The following is a 27586-nucleotide window of genomic DNA, read 5'->3' on the forward strand; positions in this document are numbered from 1 at the left end:
AATAATTTTTTTTAAATTGAAAATTCAAATATGTTCGAATACAACTACATGCACCTGCAAGATAAATAGTAAGAAAGCTAGATTTCCATCACGGTGTACAATTGTGTGACTCACCTTGTCTCACTCTAGAAGGCAAATGTTAAGTAATTTATAACCTCATATGATCATGTCATCTCAATTATTTCAACTACTTCTCAGTTTAACTTTTATTGAAAGCCAATTTTAAAACGTCATTTTCAATCAATGTTGCATTTATGGAAAAGAAAAGTTATATATCATACAATGCCTGTAACATAGCGTTATGAAACGTCACTTACTACCTAAAATATTACAAGACTGGAGAAATGTAATGTAAGTGGTATATACTCTAAAATCACAAATTTTCGTGGGGCCAAATTTTCATGGACTGAGGAAAAAAATATTGAGTGGGGGTCTAATTTCGTAGTTGGTAGACATACATGATATTTTAAATTAAAATTTTAACATTTTTTGAAGGACATGAATTCGTGGGTCTCGAAAACATCGAAAAGTAAACCCTTACGAAAATGAGTTATTTCACAGTATGTGTTATTCATCAGGAAGATGTTTAAAGTAATACATTAAATATACTCTGACTGAATATTTAGTCTCATAAAAATAAAACGCTTAACAACAGACAATTACTCAAAACAACATCAGAAAGAGAAAGTTAATCTCAAACGTCTGTGATACTTTGCCTCAACTTTTATCAGACCCGGGGTAACAGTATTGTGTATTGGTAATGCATTGTTATCATCATATTTTTTTTTCAATGTATAATGAGATGTAATAAGTTAATGAATCCATATCTCGATTACAAATAATTGTAGAGTAATGCAACTCACAGCTAAACTACATGAACTTTGTCAAGAAATTGAATCCAAAATATCAGCTAGCACAATCTGAATTAATGTTAATTTAAATAAATTGTGAGATCACAAAATTCATTATTATTTTCATATAAAATGTGACGTGTAATAAAAAAATATTTTACGTTTCTGAGTGATAGTCGTGGTAATGGTATTTGTAATGAAAAAAAAAATCTAAGTAATTGTGATTTGATACATTACATTTAAAGTAATTGACCCCAGGTCTGGCTTCAATGATGGAAACATTAAAATAATACACGTTAAACGATTACAGATAGGTACATTTAAATTACTGCTGTCAATATTTCAAATGAAAGACTAGAGCAAAAATATCGCTGACACTGAAACGAAAAGCCACTCAGTGTCATAATATCAACTATACAGTTCAATATTTCAGCTTCTCTAAACGTCTGGGAATTTTGAAAATAAATGAATTAATGTTTCCGAAGATTCAAGATTCCAACTAGAGTTATCATTCTTAGTATGTTCTTGTTATATGTAATAATGCCAAATACAATTCTTTATGAAAAATTATAATACTGTTTCTGCTTGAGGGCCGTGTAGGTAAATTTTTTGTATTAAACTGTTTGCTGCATGTACCGCAATCTAAATACTCAAAAAGGAAGAGACCGAAAATATTTAATGGCTTTTAGGTTACTGATTGCGTGAATACATGTATTGGGAAATATGCATGTCCGAGGTCTTTGCGGGGAAAAGTAGTGCGAGCTCTGCAGCTTCGTAAAGACCGAGTGTAGGCATATTTCAGGATATTCAGTGAATAACATTTTAATTCCATGTTTTACAGCTCATACACCTTTTTAACACACATTTCTTTCACAATTCTCGGTAATCCTTTCAGCTTAAGTAACTATCTAAACTAGGGATGATTATATATACTTTTGACTCCACAATTCAGTTACCACGCAATTAAAAGTGCGGACAAATGTGGCTCTATAAAAGCCCGAGTTTTCTCTTTCTATACAATCTACAATTGACAAATGTATCAAAATATCTAATAAAATAAATATATTATTGCACTGTTCTGTATTATTACTGGACTTCAGCAGGTGAATTCTTTGGCAGTGAAGACAAAAGAATGACGTCATAGTATTGTTGTAACGGACAAATAGACAGACAAGCATACGGTATCTGTATTATCTCCTTAGCGGAAGTGAAAATAAAGATTAAAATTGATCCATGCTACTAATATGAATGATGAATCTCCTCTAGATTAATTTCTTTTGTCATCGGACTGATGACCAAAATGATTATAGTTGATAGCACTGTTATTAACAGAAACAACCAGAAGAAAACCTTGTCCATCACCCGCGCTATCTCCTGCCATTCGAGAACGATCTGTTTTTCTAACAAGGATTGCTCATGATTGGTCATCATCTGTTTAAAATAAGTCAGAATTTCTATGTCAAATTTTGATTTCCCCGGGACAGTTTGTGGCATGTTTTGGTTCATGACGTCATTAAGAGTGTCTGTATCCTGTATGTCCATGTGAAGTGGCGTTTGTCCCTGGATATCGTTGTACAACAAACTCTCGTTGTCGTTAGATTTACACGTGAAGTTAGCTGGTGTATACGTCACTGTGGTGCGATAATTAGATGCATTTGTAGTATCATCTAACTGGACTTTCATACAAAAGAGCCGAGCAAAAGCTCGAGCCAAGCATTTTAATGCTCTTGGAGGACTTCTAGAGAGAACTCCCCGGTGGTGAATGTTTAGCACCAAAACAGAACACACGACTGACATCCCGCTCATAGCCATTATAACTGTCAAATAAATACCTGAAAAGTCAAGAGAAATTATCAAAAACATACACATTCATTGTTTTGTTTTCAATTTTCTTTTGAATGACATATGTAACCAAACATAATAAGTCTGGTGAAATATTATGAAAGATTGGAAACTTTAACGTCTTGAAATATTAACTGACTTTATACCTATGAGTGGAATGTACTCAGAAGTGGCGGGCATATTTTCCGCTATCAGCAACATAAAGACAGAAAATGCCAAGAGAACTGTCAGTCCAAGAGTGACTTTTTCTCCTGAATCTGGAGGCAACATAAATCCAGTCAAAGTAAGTGTAGACAATAGAGCACAGGGTATGATGACGTTAAACGCATAATAAAGTACACGACGTCTGATGTGAACGTAAAACGTCACATCCGGAAATGGCTCAGGACAACATGGATACCGAACTACTCTGCGCACAGCTTTAGTACCGATTAACGTCCATTCCCCATTGTCTACGTATCTAGTGATGTCAATGTCAAGACTCCTGTTTGTTATATCAACTTGATATCCATCATAGGCCCATGAACCGAGTTTTAAAGAGCACACTTGATCATCAAAAGGGAAATATGTGATGTCCATTTTGCAAGAGCTACGGAATTTGACAATGGGTGGCCAGAATATGTTTCCATCGCTGTCAACAAACGCAAGACTCTTCATATATCCTTTATTATGATTGTCAACGCTAAAAAAAAGAGAAAAGCAATTGAGGTACTAAAAAGACTGTTATTTGCGAATAAAGTGTATCTCTCAATATAGTTTGTTGTTACTGTAGTAAAATTCAGAAATGTGAGATCACTTGATGACTAACCAAACAACATTGACTTTAAAAAATAACTAAATCATTTCAAATAACGGGTAATCAGATATTTCAGCAGGATATATGATGTAAAAAAACGCCAGTCCCATAGAGAACACATATGGTAACACTGATATTCTCGGATATCGACGACACGGTATCAAAACAACACAACGTAAATTAACAATTGTTTTTTAAATAAGACTCCACCAGTTTCTGAGGTAATCCAACTTATACTCATAGTTCATACTCATACTCATTGTTCCCTTTCGGGAATCCATAGCGGATTCTAGAAAATATTCTATCAAGCCTCTTTCTTTACTCTTCATCAAAATATTAACAACAGTGAAGGAGAAACTTCAGGAGTATTGTACAACAACATAATCGAGAAGTGATGTTAATCAGATGTGGATACTTAAAAACTGCGAGGAACTTTTAGAAAATTTGAAACCACAAAATTTTACAAAATCACTAGCATCAAAACGTATTTAACCATTCCATTCCCCAGGATAACTTAAAGATCAGGCTTTTTGACATATGTCAATTTTGTCAAATATAATCTATCCTTCAGTCGAATGTTGACTGATATTTTTCATACAAATTGTTAAGCCATTATTTTCACACTGAATTAACTACGGATTTTTCTGTTTTCCCAATCATGAAAAGGAGCACAATGCGTGTGTGTCCGGTTGAAGAGGATGCTTACTCCTCCATGGCACCTGATCCCACCTATGATGTTTTTAGAGGTCTGTATTTTTTCTCTGCTCCCAATTTGTTTTGTTCCAATGGACTTCTGAGCTTGATTACTGTTCGTTATCTCCGTCTTCCATTAAAGATAAATAAATAAATAAATAAAATGTTCATATTCAGAACGTTATGTTGATTATCACCAGAAAACGAGGATACTAGTACTATGTTCATTTCGTGGTGGTTATTGTAATGGACGTTATATCATTTGTGATACCTGTTATAGAGGACGATGTCGGGTAACCAGAGAAGATCACACGGAATCCTCAGTTTCTTGATGTGAGCAAACTCTGTAATGTTGTTCCACACCATTTTCTCATCAATCCACTCCTGTAAATAAGTTTGAAAACCACATAAGCAATATTACTTGAAGTTGATTATTTTAAAGTAGATTTTATTGATGCGTTTACTTACCTGATCAAGCCAGATGTTTGTAGTAAGGATTTGATTTTTCTCATCCTATCAACAAGAGATTAAAAAAAAAGAAATTGTGTATTATGCTTCTAACACTGAATTCTATTGCAAAGAAAAAGGAAATAATTCAAACCCAATCATCACAAATCAATTTTGAAATTGGATTTTTACCACATCAAGGATCTGAGTGAGGGTAATCCCAAGGCGAATTACTACGGGGGTGGAAGCTTTGAAGACCGGACGTGACGATTTGTCATAGGTACGCAATAAATGATATAGGAGGCGCTGCTCCTCTGTCATCTCGTCTCGCGAGACGTCAGTAAACTTATTCCAGTAGGCCGGACCATCATCACCTATGAAGCAGAATGATATATAAAAGTGATTTTTATGGCAAAATATATAAAAATACCGTCTTATATGAATGCAACATATGGAATGGTATAATGTTTATCAATATTTATATATGTTAAGAAAAGGAAAATAAAATGAAGTGAAAATCTTTGACAGTGACAATTATTTTAGTTGCAGATTTATTTGCGGATAAAGTTTAAATTTCTTGCTTTCTATTCCAAGGACCAAGCCTGCTTTCAAAAACTGAAATAATAAACACAAAATCTTGGGAAGATATTAATTTTTTACCTCAATATGATTCAGTTTGACATACCTATAGAGGGAAAAAAACAGATTAAAAGAAAATTCACCCTATTTATTTCGTTGGCAACAGTGAAAAAGTTCGTCCTACAAATTATAACTTTTTGCAGAAATCAGTTTTACTTGATGCAAGAAATAAGCTTTCAATATAATTCAAAAGATTTAGATGGGCAATGCCTGAGAAAAAATGAGATTTAAAAACATCAGTCCTATTTCCTCTGTTTCTTTTACAACCGCGGCCATTTTGAAAAAAAAATATGTCGTAAGCACCAATAGATTTGGTGAATATTAATACTGTGAAGTTTTACTATGATAACTCAATACACCTGAGAAAAATCCTGCTGACAAAGGAATATTTGGAACAATGTACTCTCGACTTCGTTCAGGGTGACATAATTACGACTGAGGATATTTGATCTTATTCCTCGTCATCGATTTATCCAGATTTAAACCAACACTTAAGCTGAAAACACTGACGTACTTAGATAAAATAAAGTAAATATTTTAGGCATACAAATGTTTGCAGTTTGTTATAGGAAAGGAAACATTGTTGGCAGAACAGTATGTCTTCAGATTTCAGATTGTGTTGACACAGGGAACCTTGTAGCCTCTGCTTATGAAATAAAGGGAGGTTACTTTTAAAACAAGATATCAATTACAAAAGAAAGTACATATCTGAAATAAATAAAAATAAATAACACGGTTATATATTTGCTGTTTGGTCCATTCAGACCATTAAGAATTCATTGATCCATAAGTTAATGAGTAAGCAGACGTTTTCATCATATACACGAAGACTGGGATTACTAATCTACAATGTACATATAAGCTAAAGCCAAGATAAAATCAGTGATGCCTAGTAAGACATGTTAGTGTAAATGAAAAAAAGGTGAAGACAACGAATTTATAGTAAAACAATTAGTTAATCATATAGTGTTTTTCTTTCCTTGAAAACTTTTTTCCAAATGATTTAAATTATATTTATCTTAATGTCCTTGCATATATAATATTACGACCACATCAATTGAATACATTTGGTTTTTTGAATACAATCATGTATATAGAAATTGTAATGAAACTTTTTTAAAGAAACTTAAAACATACATGTATGGTATTAATGGAAATTTGTATGAATGGCTAGAAAATTATCTTGAATGTAGGTATCAAAGAGTGATGTATCCTATCTTGTTATCAAAACCTAAACCCTTACATGCTGGTTTTCCTCAGGGCTCATTTTTAGGACCACAATTGTTTTTAATTTATGTGAATGATGTTGCTGATAATATGGTTACTTTTTGTAGACTATTTGCTGAAGATAATTCTTTGCAGCATTCATCTCATAATATGAAAATTATTGAAAGAGACTTAAACAAAGATTTAAATGCACTTTGGTCTATAAATGATTATTAAAATTTTAATCCCTCTAAAACTAAAGCAATAATGTTTAGTACGAAGAAAAGCATAGAATATCCAAGATTCTTTATCAACAATGCCAACTGGACTTTATTTCTGAACACAAACATCTTGGAGTAGTATTTTCACATAACGCTAGTTGGTCAGCGTATATTGAAAATTTACTGTCCAATGCATACAAATATTACCTCTTTTGAAAAAAATTAAAACCTAAAGTGAATTCAAAAACTCTCTCACTCATGTATACGTAATTCATAAGATAACAACTTGAATATGCTTCTGTGGTATGGGGATGCTGTCAAAATAGCCATAACAGTAAGTTAAAAAAAACTGCAACTTTATGTATGCTGCAAGAATTGTAACAGGTTTAACTTTAATAGCTTCTAAAGATTCACTCTACTTTGAAAAGGGATGGGAACCTCTTAGTTGTAGAAGAAAGGAAGCTAGATTAAAAACAATGTTCAAGCTGCATAATAATTTAGTGCCTGATTACTTAATGGACATACTTCCAGATATGCGCTGTAATACATCTATTTATTCTACAAGAAATTCTCAAAATTATGATAATCCAAAATGTCGATTACAAACTTATGTCTATATTTATGTCTACTGACTTAATGGATAGAACACAATTCCACTTGAAATTAGAAATTTACAGTCAATTTCAAATTTCAAATCTAAAATTAGTATTAAATAAGATGTGTTTGTGAAACACTGATGCCCCCGTATAGCAGCTTATGGTGAAGGTTAAAGTTTCTTCAAATGCAAGTCAAAATCCAGGCCAAAAGATAAAAAATGTTGATACCCAAAGTAAGGTCTTGTCTCGAGGAATACACCTGTGAAATTTGAAAGACCTAGATCCAACTGTTCAAAAGTTATGGCGAAGGTTAAAGTTTTTTTAAATAAAAGTCAAACGTCAAGGTCAAGGTCAAAGTGTTTGGTATCCAAAGGAAGATCTTGTCACAAGGATTACATATGTGAAGTACGAAAGCCCTAGCACCAACCATTCAAAAGTTATGGCCAAGGTTAAAGTTTTTCAAAAGTAGGTCAAACTCCTAGGTCAAGGTCAAAGGGTCAAAGTGGTTGGAATTCAAAGGATGGTCTTGTCACAAGGAATACACATGTGAAGTTTGAAACCCTAAGCACCAAATGTTCAAAAGTTATGGCCAAGGTTAAAGTTTTTCAAAAGTAGGTCAAACTCCAAGGTCAAGGTCAAAAGGTCAAAGTGGTTGGTATCCAAAGGAAGGCCTTGTCACAAAGAATACACATGTGAAGTTTGAAATCCCAAGCACCAACTGTTCAGAAGTTATGGCCAAGGTTAAAGTCTCATAAAATTTTGCAAAAGTGGGTCAAACTCCAAGGTCAAGGTCAAAAGGTCAAATATGATGGTACCCAAAGAAAGGTCTTGTCACAAGGAATACGCATGTGAAATATGAAAGTCATAGCTCCAATCAATCAAAAGTTATGGGCAAGATTAAAGTTGACAACAGACAGACAGACAAACAGACAAACAGACAAACGGACAAACAGACAAACAGATAAACAGACAAACAGACAACAGGACAAAAACAATATACCCCCGGGATCTTTCCATCTGGGGGCATAAAAATCTGCTCCACCATCATACTTTGAATACGGTTACAGAAAATTAATGTTCTTCAAGCCTTCAGCATAATTGTGTATTGAATAACGACCTTTATAGATGCAATTGAATATCAAGTCCTCTATGCTCGCGTGGTAAAGCAGAGGATACATATTTTTTTTTATATGTCCGAAGTATGTGAAAGCTAGAAAAGAATTTTTCGATAAATTTTTACTATTTGACAAGATCCACATTTTAAATACACATATCTTATTTTGGGGATAGATTCATTGAGTACTAGGCGTCTCCATATGAGTGAAAAATTCTCGAGAGGGACGTCAAACAACAAACAACCAACCAACATTGAGTATACTGCAGAGAATGAACGTCTTTCTCTTTTGTTCAAACATTTATTAAACATTCTGGTTGATTTTCTTGTTAATATTAATAAATATTCAAGTATATGTATATATATGTACACAATTACATGTATCTAATGTATCTACAAAATGCATTGATTTGTAAAATTTTGCAAATATTGTTTACTTTAAAACTTCATGTTTATTGAAATATATAAATTTGTAATATGCATGTATGGAGCTAGAGGGGTAATAAGTTTTCAGAACTTGTGCCCAATCCCTTAATTTGTAATAAGAAATTACAAAAAAATATGTTCAAACCAAAGAAACAATAATGGTTAGACACAAAAACAAAGAGAAAACATGACGTGATTATCTTTATCCTCTATTCTGTAAGACAGTAATTGAAATATACGTGTTATGTTAATAGCGAAAACGAGTAAATCAATATTAATTCCACTTAAGATTTTGCGAAACTAAGAAGTTGTAGGTAATTTTAGCGTTAAATTCAGAGGACATTTGGAAAGTTTATATGTAAAACAAAGAAAACTTGATACTTCAATACTGATTTACTAGACATCCTGCTAATTCGCTGTCTTTCTCCTGCTTGCTTTCTGGTGAGAAAAATCTTCTCATAAAATTCTTCACAGAAGATAGTAATTGTTACTAAAGTGCTGTTTGGGTTGCTGTTAAATTCTTATTGATTCGCCGTGAGGAAGCATTCAACACAGCACTATAAGCAGAGAACACAAAGAATGACCAAAACAGTTTTGTTGTTATTAAAAAAGGTGTAAATCCTGTAAACAACAGAAATTTGAACAGGTTAAAAACACAGCCCCCTGGAAACATTAAAATTGGGATCACTTGGGATCAAATGTCTAGGAGGGGTATGTATTCCTGTCGACCGATCATAACCCCCGCATCTCTCTGTATTAAGATAAACGGAGTATTTGCTCAAACTGCGTAAACGGAATTTAGAAAACCCTGCAATATAATCTTATTTAATCAGTAGTCTGCCTCGCTTTATAAATTGACCGTACTCAGAACATTATTTTGCATACCGAATAAGATGGGAGACATAAACACCATATAGAGTTGAGTAGTGGAAAATTAATCGTCAATAGGGGAAGATGATGATGAAAAAAAACTAAAGTCATCCTGTTTGTAATAACGTTCAGTTGATAGTTTGCAATCAACGTCTATGGTCCGTAAAACATCCAAATATAAAAACAAGTAGCGGACTCTGTGGTGTCTTTGATTTCAAGTACACTGGGAAATATCGAGTCGAGAAACTTATGTTAATTGTTAAACGTTGTAAACGGATCTCAATGTCGAATATAAAGCCATAGCAAGAGTTTTCTTCTTCTCATATAGAAATTTCTGAATAAATTCTGCTTCATAATATCATAAAATCAGGTCGTTTAATAAAGGAGCACAGTTAGTGCCCAACGATGTCCTACATACTGTTGGAAGACCTGGACAACAAAGACTACATTGATATTGTCAATGAGGAACTCCAGCATCTTTTTATAATCAAATTCAGAGTAATTGTGCGTAGAATCATAATGATTTCTAACAAAGTGATTTTATAGATGACTTAACACAAACGCACAAACGTTTTTTAAAAAAAGATGCATTTGAATGTTATGCCAAAAAGCCTGAGACCCGTTATACAAAATTTTTAATTCTGCTAATTATTTTCTATTTTACATTGATTTGAAAATGGTCTTAATCTTTTAAAAATAATTTAACAAGATATTTTTATGCTAGCAATTTTAAAACGAATCATCAATTCTGCAAAATTTTACAATCAACTTTAGTTTTTAGTCGTAAATTCTTTTGTAAAACGAGCCCTGGGGCCCATTTTTCAAAGAACTTACGACTAAGACCAAACTTTTATTCTGCTTATAACTTTCTAATTTAAAATAAATTGAAAATGGTTTATGTCTTTTTAAAAGGAATGTAGAAAGATATTTTTACGCTAGCAATTTTAAACAGAATCCTTAATTTTGCAAAATTTTACAATCAACTAAAGTTTTTGGTCTTAATCGTGAGTTCTGTTGTAAAACGGGCTTCTGGTCTTTTAATTAACGGTATATAATAGTAATAATATAGGAATGGTTATAAAGAGTGTTGAAAGTCGTACTTTTTGATGTTACTGATTTTGGGGAAAATATGTGATTTCAAATCTTTTAGAATTCTTTTGAGTTTTTGTAGGATCCACGTCATCTATATGATATAAACTTTTTAAGGTAGTCCAATCCTCAGGTTCTGAAAATCAGGCATTGAATAATTGAAAATGCTCACAAAAATGTCTCTGAATTCTCAAAGTAATCTGAATTTACCCAAGGTAATTGTTCAAACCTCCTCATTAAAGTTAAGCATATTATATAGGAAAAATTAGTAAATCTCAAATAAATTTTCAGAAAATGTGAATAAAGACACCTACTATGCATTTTCTAATTGGAAATTGATCAACAAAACATTTTAGGATTAAAAAAACTGTAGGTATCCAGGCATTTCAAGAAAATTGCATGATTTTTATACTTATATAGTACTTTAAAGTTTCTTCTGTGTACTTCAATTATTTTATAATGCATAGTTTATAAAGTGTTTCCTATCATTGCATAACACCATAAATCATTTCTAATTTCATATTATGCTAATTAGCATTGGTATCTAAGGCTAAATTAAAGGAAAAGTCGATTTCTTTAAATCTGTATTTGTAACATACCTTAATTTTACAGGGTAAAAATATCAACCTTTTAAAAGACTGTTTCTAAAACTTCAAAGAACCTTGAATCACAATAAGATGCATAAAATGAAAATTGTTGCATGAAAAGATTTCATATATAAGCTTCATTTTGAGACTTTTTGAATTGAATACTAAATTAAAGAGTTATCCTTCCAGGCTGAGAATCGAACATCCTTAATTTATTGTGAGTGAAAAAAACCCCAATCATTGTGCATCTTTTTTAACCATATAGGATTTCAGATATACAGGTGTGGTATCAATTTGTTTCGTGATATATACAAATGCAACAATGATTTGCTTATTTAGCATATGAATGCAATTATAATTTGATTAAATGATACACAGGTGCATTATCAGTTTTTTTTATCATGGATTCTCATATATAAAAACAGGTACATCGAGATATTATGCATTACACTAGCCTGTTATATTAGCATATGAAAAAAGACCTCCTGATCTTATTAATTGTATGTCATCGATTGATCCTGTGGAGCACTCATTATACGAGTAGATAGCTGAATATTTAAACTAAAACCTGTTTTAAATTTCATTGATACCAGAATTACTTTCAATAATTCCGGTGTCTTTTCAACTCAAGCTTTAGCATTTAAATCGTTTTAATCCTAGTTTTAGCTATTTTTAAAAGATGTAATCAAACAGCAGTTAATTTAATTTTCATTTTCTCTGTAAGGTCTGATTTTTAAAAATTTTGTAATACAAGTAATAAGAATCATTATTTTTTTTAACTGTGATGAAGAAAATAAATTTATTTGTCAAGTAACTTCTTCCTTTGAAATATACACAAACTTTAAAATTACACCTAAAGAAAATGGCAATCATGTTTAATAAAAACTGGAGGGGGCTTAGGGAAAAAAGAAGACACTTTTAAACCCCCTGTAAGGAAGAAATTAATGTGCTTTTGAACTGGCTAGTGTAAGTCGCATTACGTTGACTGACAGGTATCCTTATTCACAGTGCCTTTCCTTCGGCTTCTGGATGATCAACAGTAAAGTGTCAAGAAGTCCGTTCTGTTTATTTCCTGTATGGTCGATATCTACAGAGATTTGTAGAGGAATCGTGCATGTCTCTGGAAATTCAGAAACAATAAGATCTGTCGACTGGAAAATCCATTGAAGCAAGATGAGTATATAGTTAATTAAAAGAAATCGGTTTTTGGTTAACGGCAGAGAAAAATACTTTGAGTAGAGGTTAGAAGTACCTCAACCTTCCTAATACAACCAACAAAACACGATAAAGCAAGAGGTCCGTTTGATCTTTTTTTTATTTTCTGAACAATGATACATTGCTTGATTAGGGTATATTCCTTTGATAACAATTATTTCAAAAGAAGAATTTAGTTCAGGTGGAATGCTCATACAGTAGTCACAAATAAAGGGGTTATTTGCTATGGCTACACCGAACTTTTCAAATCTCATCTCTAGACATTTTTTTTCGAACGCACAAATTACAAGCTTTCCATCTCAAATATTCTATTTTTATGCAGTGATACCATAAATATATAAGATGCGACTTTTTGTTGTTTTCAAACAAAAGTTCCGAAAAAGATTTATGAAGGTAAAGATTGAAAAAAAGGAAAAATAAGAGAGAAAATTAGGAATTTTAAATACAGCATCATGTTCAAAATCTTTAAATGCCAGTTATCAATTCTTTCTGTAAAATCGATACAAAACTAGTAACTTTATTCTTATAAGTACTTGAGTATTTATCTATAAGGTAGTATTATGGTGCATGTGCATAGGTCGGTAAGATTAAACATTTAAGGATATCTGATCCTCAGCCAGGAAGGATAATCTTAAATTTGTTATTTTATTTAAAAAATCTCAAAATGAAGCTTGAAATTGAGATCTTTTCGTGCAACAATTTTCATTTTATGCATCTTAATATGATTCAAGGTTCTTTGAAGTCTTAGAAACGGTCTTGTAAAATGTTGACATTTGTACCCCATAAAACCAAAAAAAAAAAAATGAATTCCTTTCTAGAGAAATCGAATTTCCTGTAGTCTAGCATTAGATACCACAGCTTATTAGCATGAAATGAAATAAGATGTGAAATGTGATGTCTAGCAATGATAGCACAAGCTTTTTACACCATGTATTATATGACAATTGAAGTAAAAAGAACTAAATCTGTATAAGCATAAAAAAGATGCAATTTTCTCCAAATGCCTGGATACCTATATCTTTCTAACCTAAATTATATTTGTTGATCTATTTTCAATTAGAAATGCATAGCTGGTGTTTTTATTCGCATTTCCTGAAAATATATTTGAGATCTGATAACTTTCCCTATATAATATGATTAACTATAATGATGAACTTTGAAGAAATTCCATGGGTAAATTCACGTTACTATGTGAAATCAGAGACATTTTTGTAAGCATTTTCAATTACTTAAAAACTGATTTTCAGAACCTGAGGATCGGAGTACCTTAAATATACCATAGCACCTATATATTGAGAGTACATTCTTCCCAACAACAAATCAAATTATAGTTTTTTTTGTTAAAACTAGTACATACAGGAAAGATCCACCGTATAAAAAAATTAAGTCTAATGCAAAAACATATCTTTCTTAAAAGTATTTAAGCTCAGAAAGCTGAGGCAATTACAAAATTGTATATCAGAAGTCATTGAGAGAAACATGCATGAGTGAGTTGTTCCATGCAGTAGGTCTTTATTGATAATTATATGTTTGTTCAGTAAGAAATTTTAATGTATTCATTCCTCAAATAGTTGTGAGGTGTAGTTAAAATGTGTTTGTATTGTTTCATCATATATATATATATATATATATATATATATATATATATATATATATATATATATATATATATATATATATATATATATATATATATTAGGGATGTCAACGAGTACCCGGTTAACCGGGTACTCGATCGAACGTCCGAGTATCGAATACTAAAAATGGTACTCGGTTACTCGGATGTTTATTTTTTCTTATTTCAAAATACATATTTTTATCAGAAACTTATCAAAAAATAACTTAAATATGCATACGGTAATTAGCGTGTCGTTGTCTACACCTGTGAAACACCCGTTATCGCCTGTGGCTGTGTATATACAGTAATTAGTGACCAATCACCTGTTACACAGCTCTTCCCACCTATTGTGGTCCTTAATTTTTGGATGGCTTTAATGATTGTTTTCAGTGAACATCGTTTACGTATGGTCTATTATTTCCAAATCATTTTTAAATTATTTAATTAATATACAGCAGGGTTGGAAATGCATAAAAATGAAGCTACCCACTTCAAAAGTGAAGAAATATTTAGAAATAACTTAAGATTAAAAAAATGTTGAAAGTCAGTTGCCGTAGTAAGTTTAGTGTATATGGGGTGGGGTGGGGGGGGGGGGACAACCAACACATGGAATAATACATGTATTAGACTAGCGATCAAAACAACGTCCGTTCCTTCCCTTTCGCTAGTTAATCACCACAAACCTGCGCAACAGATTGTCCTTCTTTTTGCGTTGATGAAATAGATCTAAACAAGAAATGTAAACCATTTGTAAATTTTTGATGTATTAATTGTGTCTTTTGTGTTTATTTTATAAATAATTTCAGTACCAAAATTATTTCCCTTGCACTCCATTGTTTATATACACTTATAAACGTGATAAAAACAGCGTTGGGGTTTAAAAGAGCTTAACGGGGCTCAAGAAAATTAACACAGTTGTATTTTCATTTTTACCGAGTACCCGGGTACTCGATCGGAAAAACATCCGAGTAACCGATTATCAAAAATTGACCGATTTGACATCCCTAATATATATATATATATATATATATATATATATATATATATATATATATATATATATATATATATATATATATATATATATATATATTGAGTAACATAAAAAAAAACTTCTGGAACATTCTGGAGTGGTCAACATGTATGGTCATTTTTTCTAGAACATTCTTGAATCTTGAATTTCTTGTATGTCCAGGATGCTCCAGTTACATCTTGTGTTTACAATTTCTAGAATGTCCTAGATTTCTGTTAATTAGTTTATAAATACACTGTCGATTGTACACATAAAAGAGACTTTAGTACAAAGAGACTGGGATAAGATAGGTGTTGGATACTCTCACAGGGACATTGTATGTACAATAACGAACACTCTATTGTATGTATGCTTGGATTCTTGCTGTTAGTTTGAACTTTTCGACTTTTATATACATGTATTATTGTAAATAAAGTACTGTGATTGATGTTTACTGACATTTCTGGTATACTGACCCATAACTATATCAATAGTTCTCATTTTCTGTTCTTTTTGTTACGGGATGCGGCAGATCACAGCTGATTCACCTTAGACATCATTTGCGCGCATTACACGATGGACTACTTTCTTCGATGTCGAACGGCAATTTTTTGCAATTTTCCGTGACATGTTATGTACTTAAGAACCTTTTCTCATTGCATTAACTTTGAAAATACAGTTATACAGTTACCTTGTGTATAAACGTAAGGAAGAACTTTGTTATATAGTTACCTTGTGTATAAACGTACGGAAGAACTTTGTTATATAGTTACCTCGTGTATAAACGTACGGAAGAACTTTGTTATATAGTTACCTTGTGTATAAACGTAAGGAAGAACTTTGTTATATAGTTACCTTGTGTATAAACGTAAGGAAGAACTTTGTTATATAGTTACCTTGTGTATAAACGTAAGGAAGAACTTTGTTCACTCCAAATCAGATAAACACTATTCGTTCCCTCTCTGAGAAAACTTATTCAAATATTTTTTCCCTTTCTGAGACCTCCGTGATCGGAAAGTTGCCGGTTCGATCCCCGGCCGCGACTGACCTAAGTCAACAAAAAAAAAAAAAAAAAAAAAAAAAAAAAAAAAAAAAATAGGTTGCAACTGTTTCTTCGCCAAGCGCTCGGTACTTTGAAGTGAAAGTCCTTCGGATGAGACCTTAAAAACCGAGGCCCCGTGTCACGGCAGGCGTTGGCACGAAAACTATATGAGTGAAAAATACTCGAATGGGACGTAAAACAACATTCAATCAATCAATAAATCAATCCCTTTCTGAGAAAGGTTACTTACGAGATTAGTGATAGTTCTGTACATTCCATACCATTTTTGGGGAAGTAGTGTACACAACTGAGTGTTACACAAACGATCAAAATAAATTAATGTCTCTGAATACGCTTCCCTATAATTCCATTTCTATCTATCATACAATAATTACTGTTGGCGGGGATTTGTTTGGATTGATGTTAGAATAAAAAAAACCCAAAGACATTGTTTAAAAATTCTATTTGATTTCTATGCAAAAGTGGCCATGGGCCAATTAATTTATCCGCTCGCCTCTCATGATATTCGGATCAGTCTTCATGTAACTTAAAATTTATTGTTTAAAATGACATTAAGGGGAAAAAATCATTAAAATCTAAATAATCTAAATATTGCAGTAAAGAAAGAGAAGCGTTTTACAAACTATATATACAAACCCAAAAATGGTCAATCACTAGACAAATTTGTCCTATCGTACCTACATTATAAATCTTGTGTATTAAAATTGTATATAATATTTCTATATGTTGAATATATGTTTTTTTTTATCCTGTCCTTTATCTTCAAAGAGCCAACTCATAGGATTTTTTCATCGCAAAACTTTGAAGTGGCCATAAGTATGCAGCTTTTACTTAAAAACAATGTATCTACTGGGATCGAAGAATTATTTTGATTTTAAACAATAAACGGTTGAAGGCCAAATGCTGATTCTTTTATTGTGAATAAAATCTTTTACAGCAAGACGTTTAATTTATATGCTAGATTATCCTTTCGCCACTGATCTGAATGTATTTTATTATGAATTCACTTCGTAGGTAGGGTTTCTTCTTTCATTATAGAACAATGTAATAGACTCTTTCAACAATGGAATTGAGAAATCGATACCTTCTCTGCTGAAAACATTTCCTGCTTTCTTTTGAATTTTTTTTAATCCTGTTAAAACATGACAAAATTGACAACCACAGTAGATTATCCAGATAAATTATCTGCCAGCATGAAACCTAAATTGAATTAAATGAAAAAGGAATGTCAACTTTTCCGTTTAGTGCTTGATACAAACACGCTCTAAGTAACAAAGAGTCGCTTTAGAAGTTTTGAAGTGTAATCACTGGTTATAGGTCTAGTTATAACTGACATTCACAAGACTGACGGCATCACTAACAACCTTAAAGACCTATGAGAAATAAGTTCCAGTAATGACAGACTCAATTTTCCATCCTAACTAGCGTCAATTTAAGCAAAATCAATGCTTTTTATGAAAGGGAACTAGCTCGTCACCACTCCGATTTATCTACTTCATGGAAAAAAACCCGTCTTCTTCAGTTGGAGAGTTAATTAAAAAGATAAGACATTTCAATATGGTTTTGTTATGAAAAATAGCCAATCCTACCACGAACGTCGTTTTCAAGATCATGTATGGAATATATCCATATTAATGAACTAAGAGTTTCATTCCTCTGATTAAAAAAATTCAAAAGAATTAACAGCTAGATCTGGTTTCTTCTAACCAACATCTTCGATAACTGGAATAGAAGTTAACGTTAAACCACAATCTTTTTTTAACGTATTATGTAATCTATCTTGAATCACACTTGATAAAATTCATGGCATCGTATGAATGATGAATCTTTCGGTGATCAATACAATTTTCCCTTAAGCTTCTTTACTACTCAAAAAAACCCAATAGAACAGATTGTCCAATTATAAGGATATCCCCAGATTCCGTTCAGAAATAAAACTGTTTCCTAAGAGAGTGATATTGAAGGAAAAAAAGAAGTAACTGAACGTTATTTTCCCTATTTTATTCTTATTGCAGCAAAAGACAGAAAATAGTTAGTAAAAAATTGGGAATGTATGTTATAATGTAATTGTTAAGCTCTAGTTAGTTAATAGTTCTGTCTTTTTTTTCTTATTCATTTGGAATATCATGGGTAGAAGAAAATATTTCACATTGTTAATCAAACTCTAACAAGAAACCGTAACTTCACAATATAACAGAATTAGCATTTATAGTATATAAAATAAATTGCATATACATGACTGTACTCATCGTTATTTTCTTTCTTGAATTAAAATACATAATTAAACAGGGAAACCAAAAACATGTGGCTTGATAATTATAAAGACTGAGTTACACCAGTTCTATTACTCCTTAGAAAAGGGAGTTTGGAAGTACTAAAACAACAAAAATCAACAAATAGCAAAAATATTCAAAATTCAACTTCATCAGAGCCATCTTAGGTCACTCCAAAAATAATGAAATATATTTCTATTTTGAGAGGCAAAAGTGGTGAAATAAATAATATTTTGTAGTTCTTCAAATACTGAAACCTTAAAGTTATAACAGTAGTGAGATTTATTAAAATGTCTTACTATGTTAAATTAACAAGAGATTAGGGACTAGTTAGTTTAGAAGTACTTTGATTCGTAGAAGAGACAGGCTAATGGTGAGTTTACAAGTGGTGGAATCTGTGGATAGGGAAATGTAGTTTAGAAATACTGTAATTCATAGAAGAGGCAGGCTCTGTTGGTTTGCAAAGGTAACAATCTTTGCAAAGTTAAAAACATTTGAAGTATCATATTGTTTTGAGTATTTACACACTACGATAAATTTAGATAATATTCAGGAACTTGTCATGCAAAAGACGTGTTATAATATTTGTTCTAAGAACATGGTTGGGTTATAAGGGGCATTAGTAAGCTAAGTAGTACTGAATCAGATAACATGGTTTGCTATGTTTAATAAACGTTACATTTCGTCCCACTGTGTCCCTCAGATGACCTAGTTTTAGTATTATTTGGTCATTTTTTATTTGTGAGCTTTCTATTTGTCTTTAAAATAACAATTCAAATGCTGCACTTCTAATATGTTTTTTTTTTTAAAAGCTTAATAACTAGATTGAATCTCATATTACATCATTATATCCTAATGAGCCATTGTATCGGAATTCGTAATAAGAAGCAATTTATCTTCTATAGCTTTACTTTATTTGAACTATTTAGGTTTTTATAAATAAATTAACACCACATCCCCGACAAAATAACAAGAGTTTGACAAAAGATAACAAAACGATTTTCAGAAATCCTACAACATCTGAATATACTGAAATACTAGAAACAAAAAATTTCTTTACGAAAAAAAGACCTGGTTATATTATTTGAATACAAACGCGAAAAGAGTTATCCGCTGCCATTTTTTTAAAAAAAGAAATTAATTTTAAAACAACAAATACAAAACAAAACACAATTAGACTAGCCACTGTCTTCAATGATCATTGACGACAACATGAAATTTTACGGAAAAGACTAAATTTTTTCCCAAAACATTTATATGCCAAAATGACCAGGGACTTCAAAGAAAACTATATTGTATTTCTTCAGGAGAGAAGAAGGAGAGACTCTACAGTAACTGTGAAATGAAGCATACAGTAATGCATCATGAATATTTTATGTAATTTAAGAATGGAATCGACAAATGAGCTGAAAATAGTAAGGCTTCACATGCAAACTGCCGACCATCTTTTCTATTAAAGTCCCTTCTTAGAGAGAATGTTCTAATAAATCTCCATTACAAAAGAGTGCTAAATCGAAAATAATGCACGCAAACTGCTTGTAGGTTGTGGTAATCAAAACGTCTTTATTACACTCATATGACGTAATGAGGACGTAATTCTAGTCTACTTAATGACAAAGCTTTCCACTGATTATTTTCAGCAAATTGCTCTTTTTCACTTAAACTGCCAAAATAGAGCGAAACATCACAAAATCAACGAAATAACCATATAAACACAGCAAACACTTAACATTAACTAACAGAATTTATATGCTTAAATTGTCACATTCTCTCTGATGGATCATACAGTGTTCCATATTTTAAGAAGATTGGAAACAATTAAATTATGAACACATCAGTCTTGCTTTGGAAATGTTAAAATAGCTATTTTATTTATTAACATTTTCAAAAAGATCTTCATGCAAATTAAGAGGTAAAATCACAAGTTTCTAAATTTGATAAAATATTTAAATGAAAACTAAGCATGGTGCATGTTAGCAAACATTATATGCATTCTTGTACAGGTATATATTTTAATACGATATCTTTTAAATGAATTAAGTTTAAATGGGAAATAAGTAGATAAATTCTACAAGTCTAGTGGAAAAATGTTACAGTTCAATAAAATTATCTTGATAAGAAAAATCATATTTATAATATCTAAAAAAAAAAATTTAAAGAGCAAAAATGTTGGGAGCCCCATCTTTCATCTGGTGACAAAATTTCATAAATCATAATGAAGTATATCGAAAGTTATTCCAGACGGAGGTCAAATATGAAGTAGAAGACCTCGACACTTTGTCAGAATGGATTGTACAATTCTATTAAAATATTTTTAGAAAAATGAGTAGATGAATTCTACAAGTCTAGTGAAAAAGATGTTACGGATCATCAAAATTATCCTGAAGACCTTGACACTTTGTCAGAAAGGAGTAAACGTATGAGGTGGATGCTGAAATTTCATTTTAAACGGTTGTGGGGCAATATGAGAACCATCTATCCTGATGAGTTCAGTAATTCAGGAATTAAAAAAAATCCATTAGATTGATTACACGATCTATATGTACTGGACCAAGCTGACAAAGCAGGTTACAATTAACATAGTCTTTGTTTGTAAGACTAATTATTTCAATTAAATTTTAGAGAAACTTAATTCCCTTTTTCAGGAAGGAATTCTTTAAAATGATGAGAGTTTATACTTATTTTTAATATTCCCAACAATCGAATTGAATTTGAATTACCATAAATATACTGCAGGATTCCTTAATTCTTACAAACACATATACGTAGTGAGTTTTATTAAATGTGCTATTAAGCCCCTTCCTTTACTCTTCACGAACATTAACAGCAATGAAGGAAAAACTTCAAGAGTACAACATACTAGTATTCGAGAAGTGGTGTTAATCAAACGTGGATACTTAAAAACTCCAAGGACTTTTAGAAAATTTGAAATCACAACTTTTTACCAATAGCCAATAAATAGATAAAAACGTACGACATTTTAACACTTTATACAACCATTCCCCACGATGAGTTAAAGACGAGGGGACCTTTTCAACCACCCCCCCCCCAAAAAAAAATCTTACGACTAAGACAAAAATTTTCAATTCTTCAAAACCTATCTTCATTATTCGTATTAGATTAAAAAAAATCTTATATTTGTTTCATGGCATTATAGTGTGAAAAAACGTTCAGAAAAAAAAATATATTACCTTTATTAATCTAAGAAATTAACAGCGTTGTCAAATTTTAATCTTAGTCGTAAAAGTTTTTGTGAAAAGGGCTACAGGCTTTTATTTTTACATCATAGACAATGCCTCTTCAATAAAAAAATGAAACTGGTAAATTTGCATACATTGTCATTGGTTATCTGCAAACTTATTTTAAAAACATTCTGATTCTACAAAGAAGTATTCTGATGTTGACATGAAAAAGATGCCTGAGATTCTCAATGACAATATCTATGTAGTTTTAAGAGATCGGGTCTTCCTAGGTAATAATTGTGCTCCGTTATTAGCAGACCTGTTTTTGTATTTTTATGAAACGGAATTTATTCAAAAACTTCTACTTTAAAGAAGAAATCTTTTTTGTGGCCTTCAATTCGACATTTAGATATATCAACGACGATTTGTCAACTTTTCAACTAATAATATCATTTTCATTCCTATGTTTATTCGATATATCCAATTGAACTCAAAATAAAGACAACACAGAGTATGATACATCTGTTTCATATTCAGAAATTTTACTAGAAAAAGACATTGATGGCAAACTAAGAACGAAACTCAATGATGAATGTGATGATTTCAACTTTGATGTCATCAACTTCCCTTATTCATATAGCAATATACATGTACCATTATCACCTGCGTATGGAGTTTACATCTCGCAGTTGATTCGTTACGCAAAAGCACGTTCTACGCACGAACAATTTCTAAAACGAAGCAGGCTATTGACAAATAAGTTGATGATACAAGGATATCAACAGTCTCGTTTAAATTCTATGGTCGATGCAAATAAAATCTGCCGATGAGTCAAATGCATATGTTGACTGATATTTGCATTAAACTTATAAGGCCATTATTTTCACACTAAATTGTCTAAGGATTTTCCTGTTCACCAAATCATGACAAGGGGCACACGGCGGGTATGACTGTTTGACAGGGAATGCTTACTTTCCATGGCACCTGATCCCACCTCTGCTTTCAGAGGTTTATGTGGGCTCTGCTCACAATTAGACTCTGTAAATGGAATTCTGAGCACTAACACTGTTCGTTATATTCACATTTCAAGAAAAATATTGTAGAAGTGAAAGATTTTAATATTAGTACAATACGTATTCCATCAAGTGAAAGATCCGTTACTTTGGATATTTTTGTTGATGTTGTTAGTAAAAAATATAGATCATATTTGAAATTTTAAAAAAATCCTCAAAATTTGTTATGCACTGATATTGTTTTTATCAACATGTTTTCACATATAAAACCACTGTATGTTAAAGTATGTTCAACATTTGGCATCATGTGAATTTTCAGCAGTATGCTTACTATACGTTTCAATCATATATTGAGCATGTGTCAAAATATGTGTTCAACAAATGCTGAACACATTCATATACAAGACAACTTTTATGAATACCATTGTAAACATATATGTTGAATTTTTTTTATATTGCTCGTGTTTAAAAAATAGGTTGAAAAATTTATATATAAGTTGCTCGTTTTTTATGGTTAACAGGTTTAAATTATGTTTTGATCATATGTCAGACACGTCGCAATTTTACTTGTGAATCTCAATGTTTGTCTGAAAACTATCTTATTTTTGTACTCACACATACAGTTGCTTCCAAATATTGCTCTAAAATTGTCAAGATTTAAAAAATTACATTTTAACGAGCTTAAATTTTCCTTTCATTTATGAAATTCGATGTTTTAATTTTTGGAATTATAATTGAAAAATCTCCTTTGGCTCAGAAAAGATAAATAAACTTAAATCCTATGGTTTTTTTCTATCGAAATATACTCAGCTGAGGTTTATGCTAAATAAAAATTTGTTAGTACAAGAATTCTCAACATTCGTAACTTTAAAATGCAGATTATGAAATAGGTTAATTTTTAATGATTTTTTTAACAGAAAAACAATTGCTGCTGTTTTCAGTGTCGTCCTGTATTCCAGTGCTTGTTCATACATCAAATATTAGCTGTATATTAAGAATATTACACAGCATCAGTCCCAATAAATTGTCATTTTCCCTTCTTTTTTATCAGTTTTAGTGCTCTACTCTTAAATGCACAAACATTGCCTACTTTAATATCTAAATTTACTAGTATCAAATTATATTTCCAATAAAAACAAATTTTTTCTTAAACAAAATTGTAATAATTTTATAATTCTTTAATTTCTAAAAAAAATTTTTTTTTTGGAAAGCTAGTATTAATGTCATCTGATATCTCTACAGAATCTTACCTGAAGCCACGAACATATAAAGTTCCCATAACTGAAACAACACAATAAAGTTGGTCCAAGGTAACATAATGGCTGGTGTCAGGGTGTGACTTTTTCGCGGGCTTTGGGCTGACAATGGTTCCCTATTTTAAGTACCATGATGAGTAGAGAGAGAGCTGGTAGGACTCTCTCGCTTCTGGAGTTACCAATCAATGACCCTGGTATGATTACTCGCTGCTTTAAAGACCGATTCCTGGTGGCTGGGCTGTAAAAGAAAATCTCGGGAAATTGCAGGCTTTAACAATCTTACATGTAATCTCCCTCGAAAGTCTTAAAACGATATAAAACGGAAGCCAAACCTGATCGTAATTTTAGCATGTTATAATACGGTTGACAAAGTATTGCTGACGTATTAAAAGTATGATGAAATATAATGATCACATTAATCTCTTGTTAGCTATGTTGTCTAATCCTTTATTTATTTTTTGTTAATTTTGATATTTTGCTTTAATATACATGTATGCTCAACATTTCCTTCAGATTCAGTGTAGTTTGTAAATGAATAATAATAACTATTGAGATTTTATGAATGTCGGCTACAATGCAGATTGTTCTTTGTGCTATAAATAAAAAAAATGATTCTCTGTTAAATATTAATATTCTGTTCAACAAAGAGAATTTCAAGCGTTGTTGGTAACTATCTCGTACATAAAGGAATCATATGTAACGTCATATGTCGGCTTTGTTTATCAATGTATATTTAGTGCAGTTTTAAGCCTCTCTCTGATGATAGTCTACGTGTTTTTGTAGACTCCTGTACATGTACGTATATGTTTACATAGACTGCTTCCGCAATTACATTGAACATTGTAAATATTAAACCTTTTAATCTAAAGATCTTTACAGAGTTTTGATAGTTCTTTAATAGTTTCTTATACCTACTTAGCTAAATAGAGAAACAAATTATTGGAGATAAAAATCATGTATCTTGAAGTTAAATTTGATTAATTTGAGCTACTTTCTTAATCAAATATAGATTTGGTGTAGCTTGGAATGAGTTTATCAATATCATTTATAATTTAAAACTCTTGAGATCTGGTCTGGCATAACTCCTTGGTGTTTGTTCTAATTTTGCATCTAAGCCTCTAATTTAAACTAAATATATTTAAATTACAGTAAACTTATTTAGAAAAGTTTAAGGAAACACTTTGTATTATAAATGATTTTTGTTTATGATAATTGAAATTCAATTATATTAGAATTTTTTCATATAAACTCAATACAGGCATATGGAAATGAAAAATTGTTTTAGAATTTCACTGACCCATAAATATTATGTATTATCCATGATTTACTGGCACCTTTCTTTTCAAGAACTAACTATTCCTAAAAAAAAAAAGAAAACAGAGATGCAAAATGGGTTCACTAAGTGGTATATTAAATAAATATCAAACTATTGACCATTTCCCCTCAATATTAAGCAGTAGTTGACTGTCATTTTATTTTAGCATTACCTGAAAACGCAAATTTTAAATTTGCAAAGAATATTTTTTAAAGTTAAAGGTAATAAAATTGATCTATTTAAACTAGTTCTTTGGTATTTTTACAAGTGAAAAGTACAAGTCTGATATTGTTGTTTTCACGAACTCAGTTTAAACTTTTAGAACAATTAACTCCGTTTTTTTTTGACCCCACAGTTAGTATAATGAAGAATATTTTCGACCTATTCCTAGGAAATTTATGTTTTTTCTAAGATTTTAATTCATGCATATCTTTACTCTAATCATGTACATTCTTTCTTGCCAAAATTGAAAACAAAAATCGATGACTTTAATCTGGTTTCTTGCGATTAGTCTGTTTATTTTCTTTGATAAAGCACATCAAAATTCACAATATGCTACATGCTTCTATTTACCAATACATGTCAAACTCGTATTTTTCTCGTTTTAATCATTTGATAAATACCGCACAGTGATAGGTAAGTATCCCATTAAACCCAACCCTAAACACGTGACTAACACTCACCCAGTATTTATATCTGTAAATAGAAAGAACAACTTGCTATACAATGTGACTAACACTCAACCAGTATCATATCTAGAAAGAACAATTTGCTATACACTGTGAAGTGAATATATATTCTTCTCAAAACATAATGTCCTCTAGTAGAATATTACTGAATTTTTCATTATTTACTTTTTTCTAATTTAAATAGATAAATTCTTGCACTGACAACAAGTGTTCTAAATCTATCGGTTCAATGTTCTGTTTAAGAGTCATTTTAAACTTGCATCAAGAAAATATGACACCAAATTTAACTGTTAATGATAAAATTCTTACCTTCTTGAATAAAAAAACGAATACAGCTCATATTAAGAAAATGGTCTGCACACATTCTAATCAACACGTTAATGATTTTTTGTACAAATAAAAATATTTACATTAAGGAAAGGTGTACTAATTATGATGAATCAATCCCGCTTTATTTATTCAATGTGGAGTACGTCATTTACAAATTTATTGAAAATATCCATGAAAATCAGAAGAAGTACAAATATATATGAATCAATTTCCTTGTAAAATAACAAATATTGTTTTGGAACATATATTGCTTCTTCCATTAAGGTGAAATGTTACACGAAAATTTTATTTAATGGATGTTTAAGACATATCTTTCGAAACATGGTTTCTGCGTGGAAAGATTGATAATAGCCCTTAATTATTTTGAATTGTATTTTTTCAAAGAAAATGTAAAAATTGTTTTATTTATAAATAAAATGCTTTAGATCTTGAGAGATTTTAACACTAAGTGAAAGAAATGAAAAAAAAAACAAACCAAAAATTCATATAAAAAAATGAAGAGCTAATATTAATCGTTCCATGCTGATTATTTTAATTTCAAATGGAATTCGTATTTCAAATGGAATTCCTTAGAGATCCATTAAATAAGATTTTGATGTGGCATTCCTTCTATTAAACCAATGGCTAGAACAGCTAGATAATTTAAAAGCAACTTTTGCGATTCAATGCACAGAAAGAGTAAACCAGAGAGAGAGAGAGAGAGAGAGAGAGAGAGAGAGAGAGAGAGATTGTTCAAATAAACTGACATTCTTAACATGTGTGTTAACATGATGTTTAAATATCAATCACGTCGGAAGTACATGCATGTATAATAAATGTTTAAAAAAATTGAGTTTTTTTTTTTAATTTTTAGAGAAATTAATATTGATTTTCTTGAATTTATGTTTGAATCAAAGTCACCATAATCCTTACTGACATACATATATGCCGGTTTATGGTTAGATCCAGATCTCCAATATATTGATCTCCGAGTCCTGGCTTCTTCGCCATTTTTCTCACACACCAACTAACCTCAATAAAATCGTAATACAATAATATTGTTTGATTTCCTCTTACAATAAATAAGAAAATCTTACTTACCAAGCTTTTTGGTTTCCTTCTCTCTCTCTCTCTCTCTCTTTCACTCACTCTCTCTCTCTCTCTCTCTAAAGTTCCTGCAAAATCTTAGAATTTAGGCCGTCATTTAAAAATTGTTTAGTTGCCCTCTCCCGACCGACTTTCTAAAAATGGCCCGACTCAAACT

At 31.1% G+C, this 27586-nt stretch overlaps 1 protein-coding gene across 1 annotated transcript; it reads right to left on the reverse strand.

The window, feature by feature from the left end:
- Window positions 1–1830: 1830 nt before the first annotated feature.
- Window positions 1831–27333, reverse strand: LOC133178227 (neuronal acetylcholine receptor subunit beta-3-like). The gene is made up of 8 exons (XM_061312973.1): window positions 27264–27333; window positions 26008–26020; window positions 24004–24125; window positions 4822–5003; window positions 4651–4695; window positions 4454–4566; window positions 2840–3375; window positions 1831–2683 (listed from the first exon to the last, which is right to left on the reverse strand). Exons 1-8 carry the CDS (start codon window positions 27331–27333, stop codon window positions 2091–2093), a joined length of 1674 nt encoding a protein of 557 aa, XP_061168957.1. The 3' UTR covers window positions 1831–2090.
- Window positions 27334–27586: the final 253 nt, after the last annotated feature.

Source organism: Saccostrea echinata, unplaced genomic scaffold (assembly GCF_033153115.1).
Source record: "Saccostrea echinata isolate AGI-Se365-2 ecotype Australia unplaced genomic scaffold, CSIRO_AGI_Sech_v1 ptg000002l, whole genome shotgun sequence".
Taxonomy (NCBI): domain Eukaryota; kingdom Metazoa; phylum Mollusca; class Bivalvia; order Ostreida; family Ostreidae; genus Saccostrea; species Saccostrea echinata.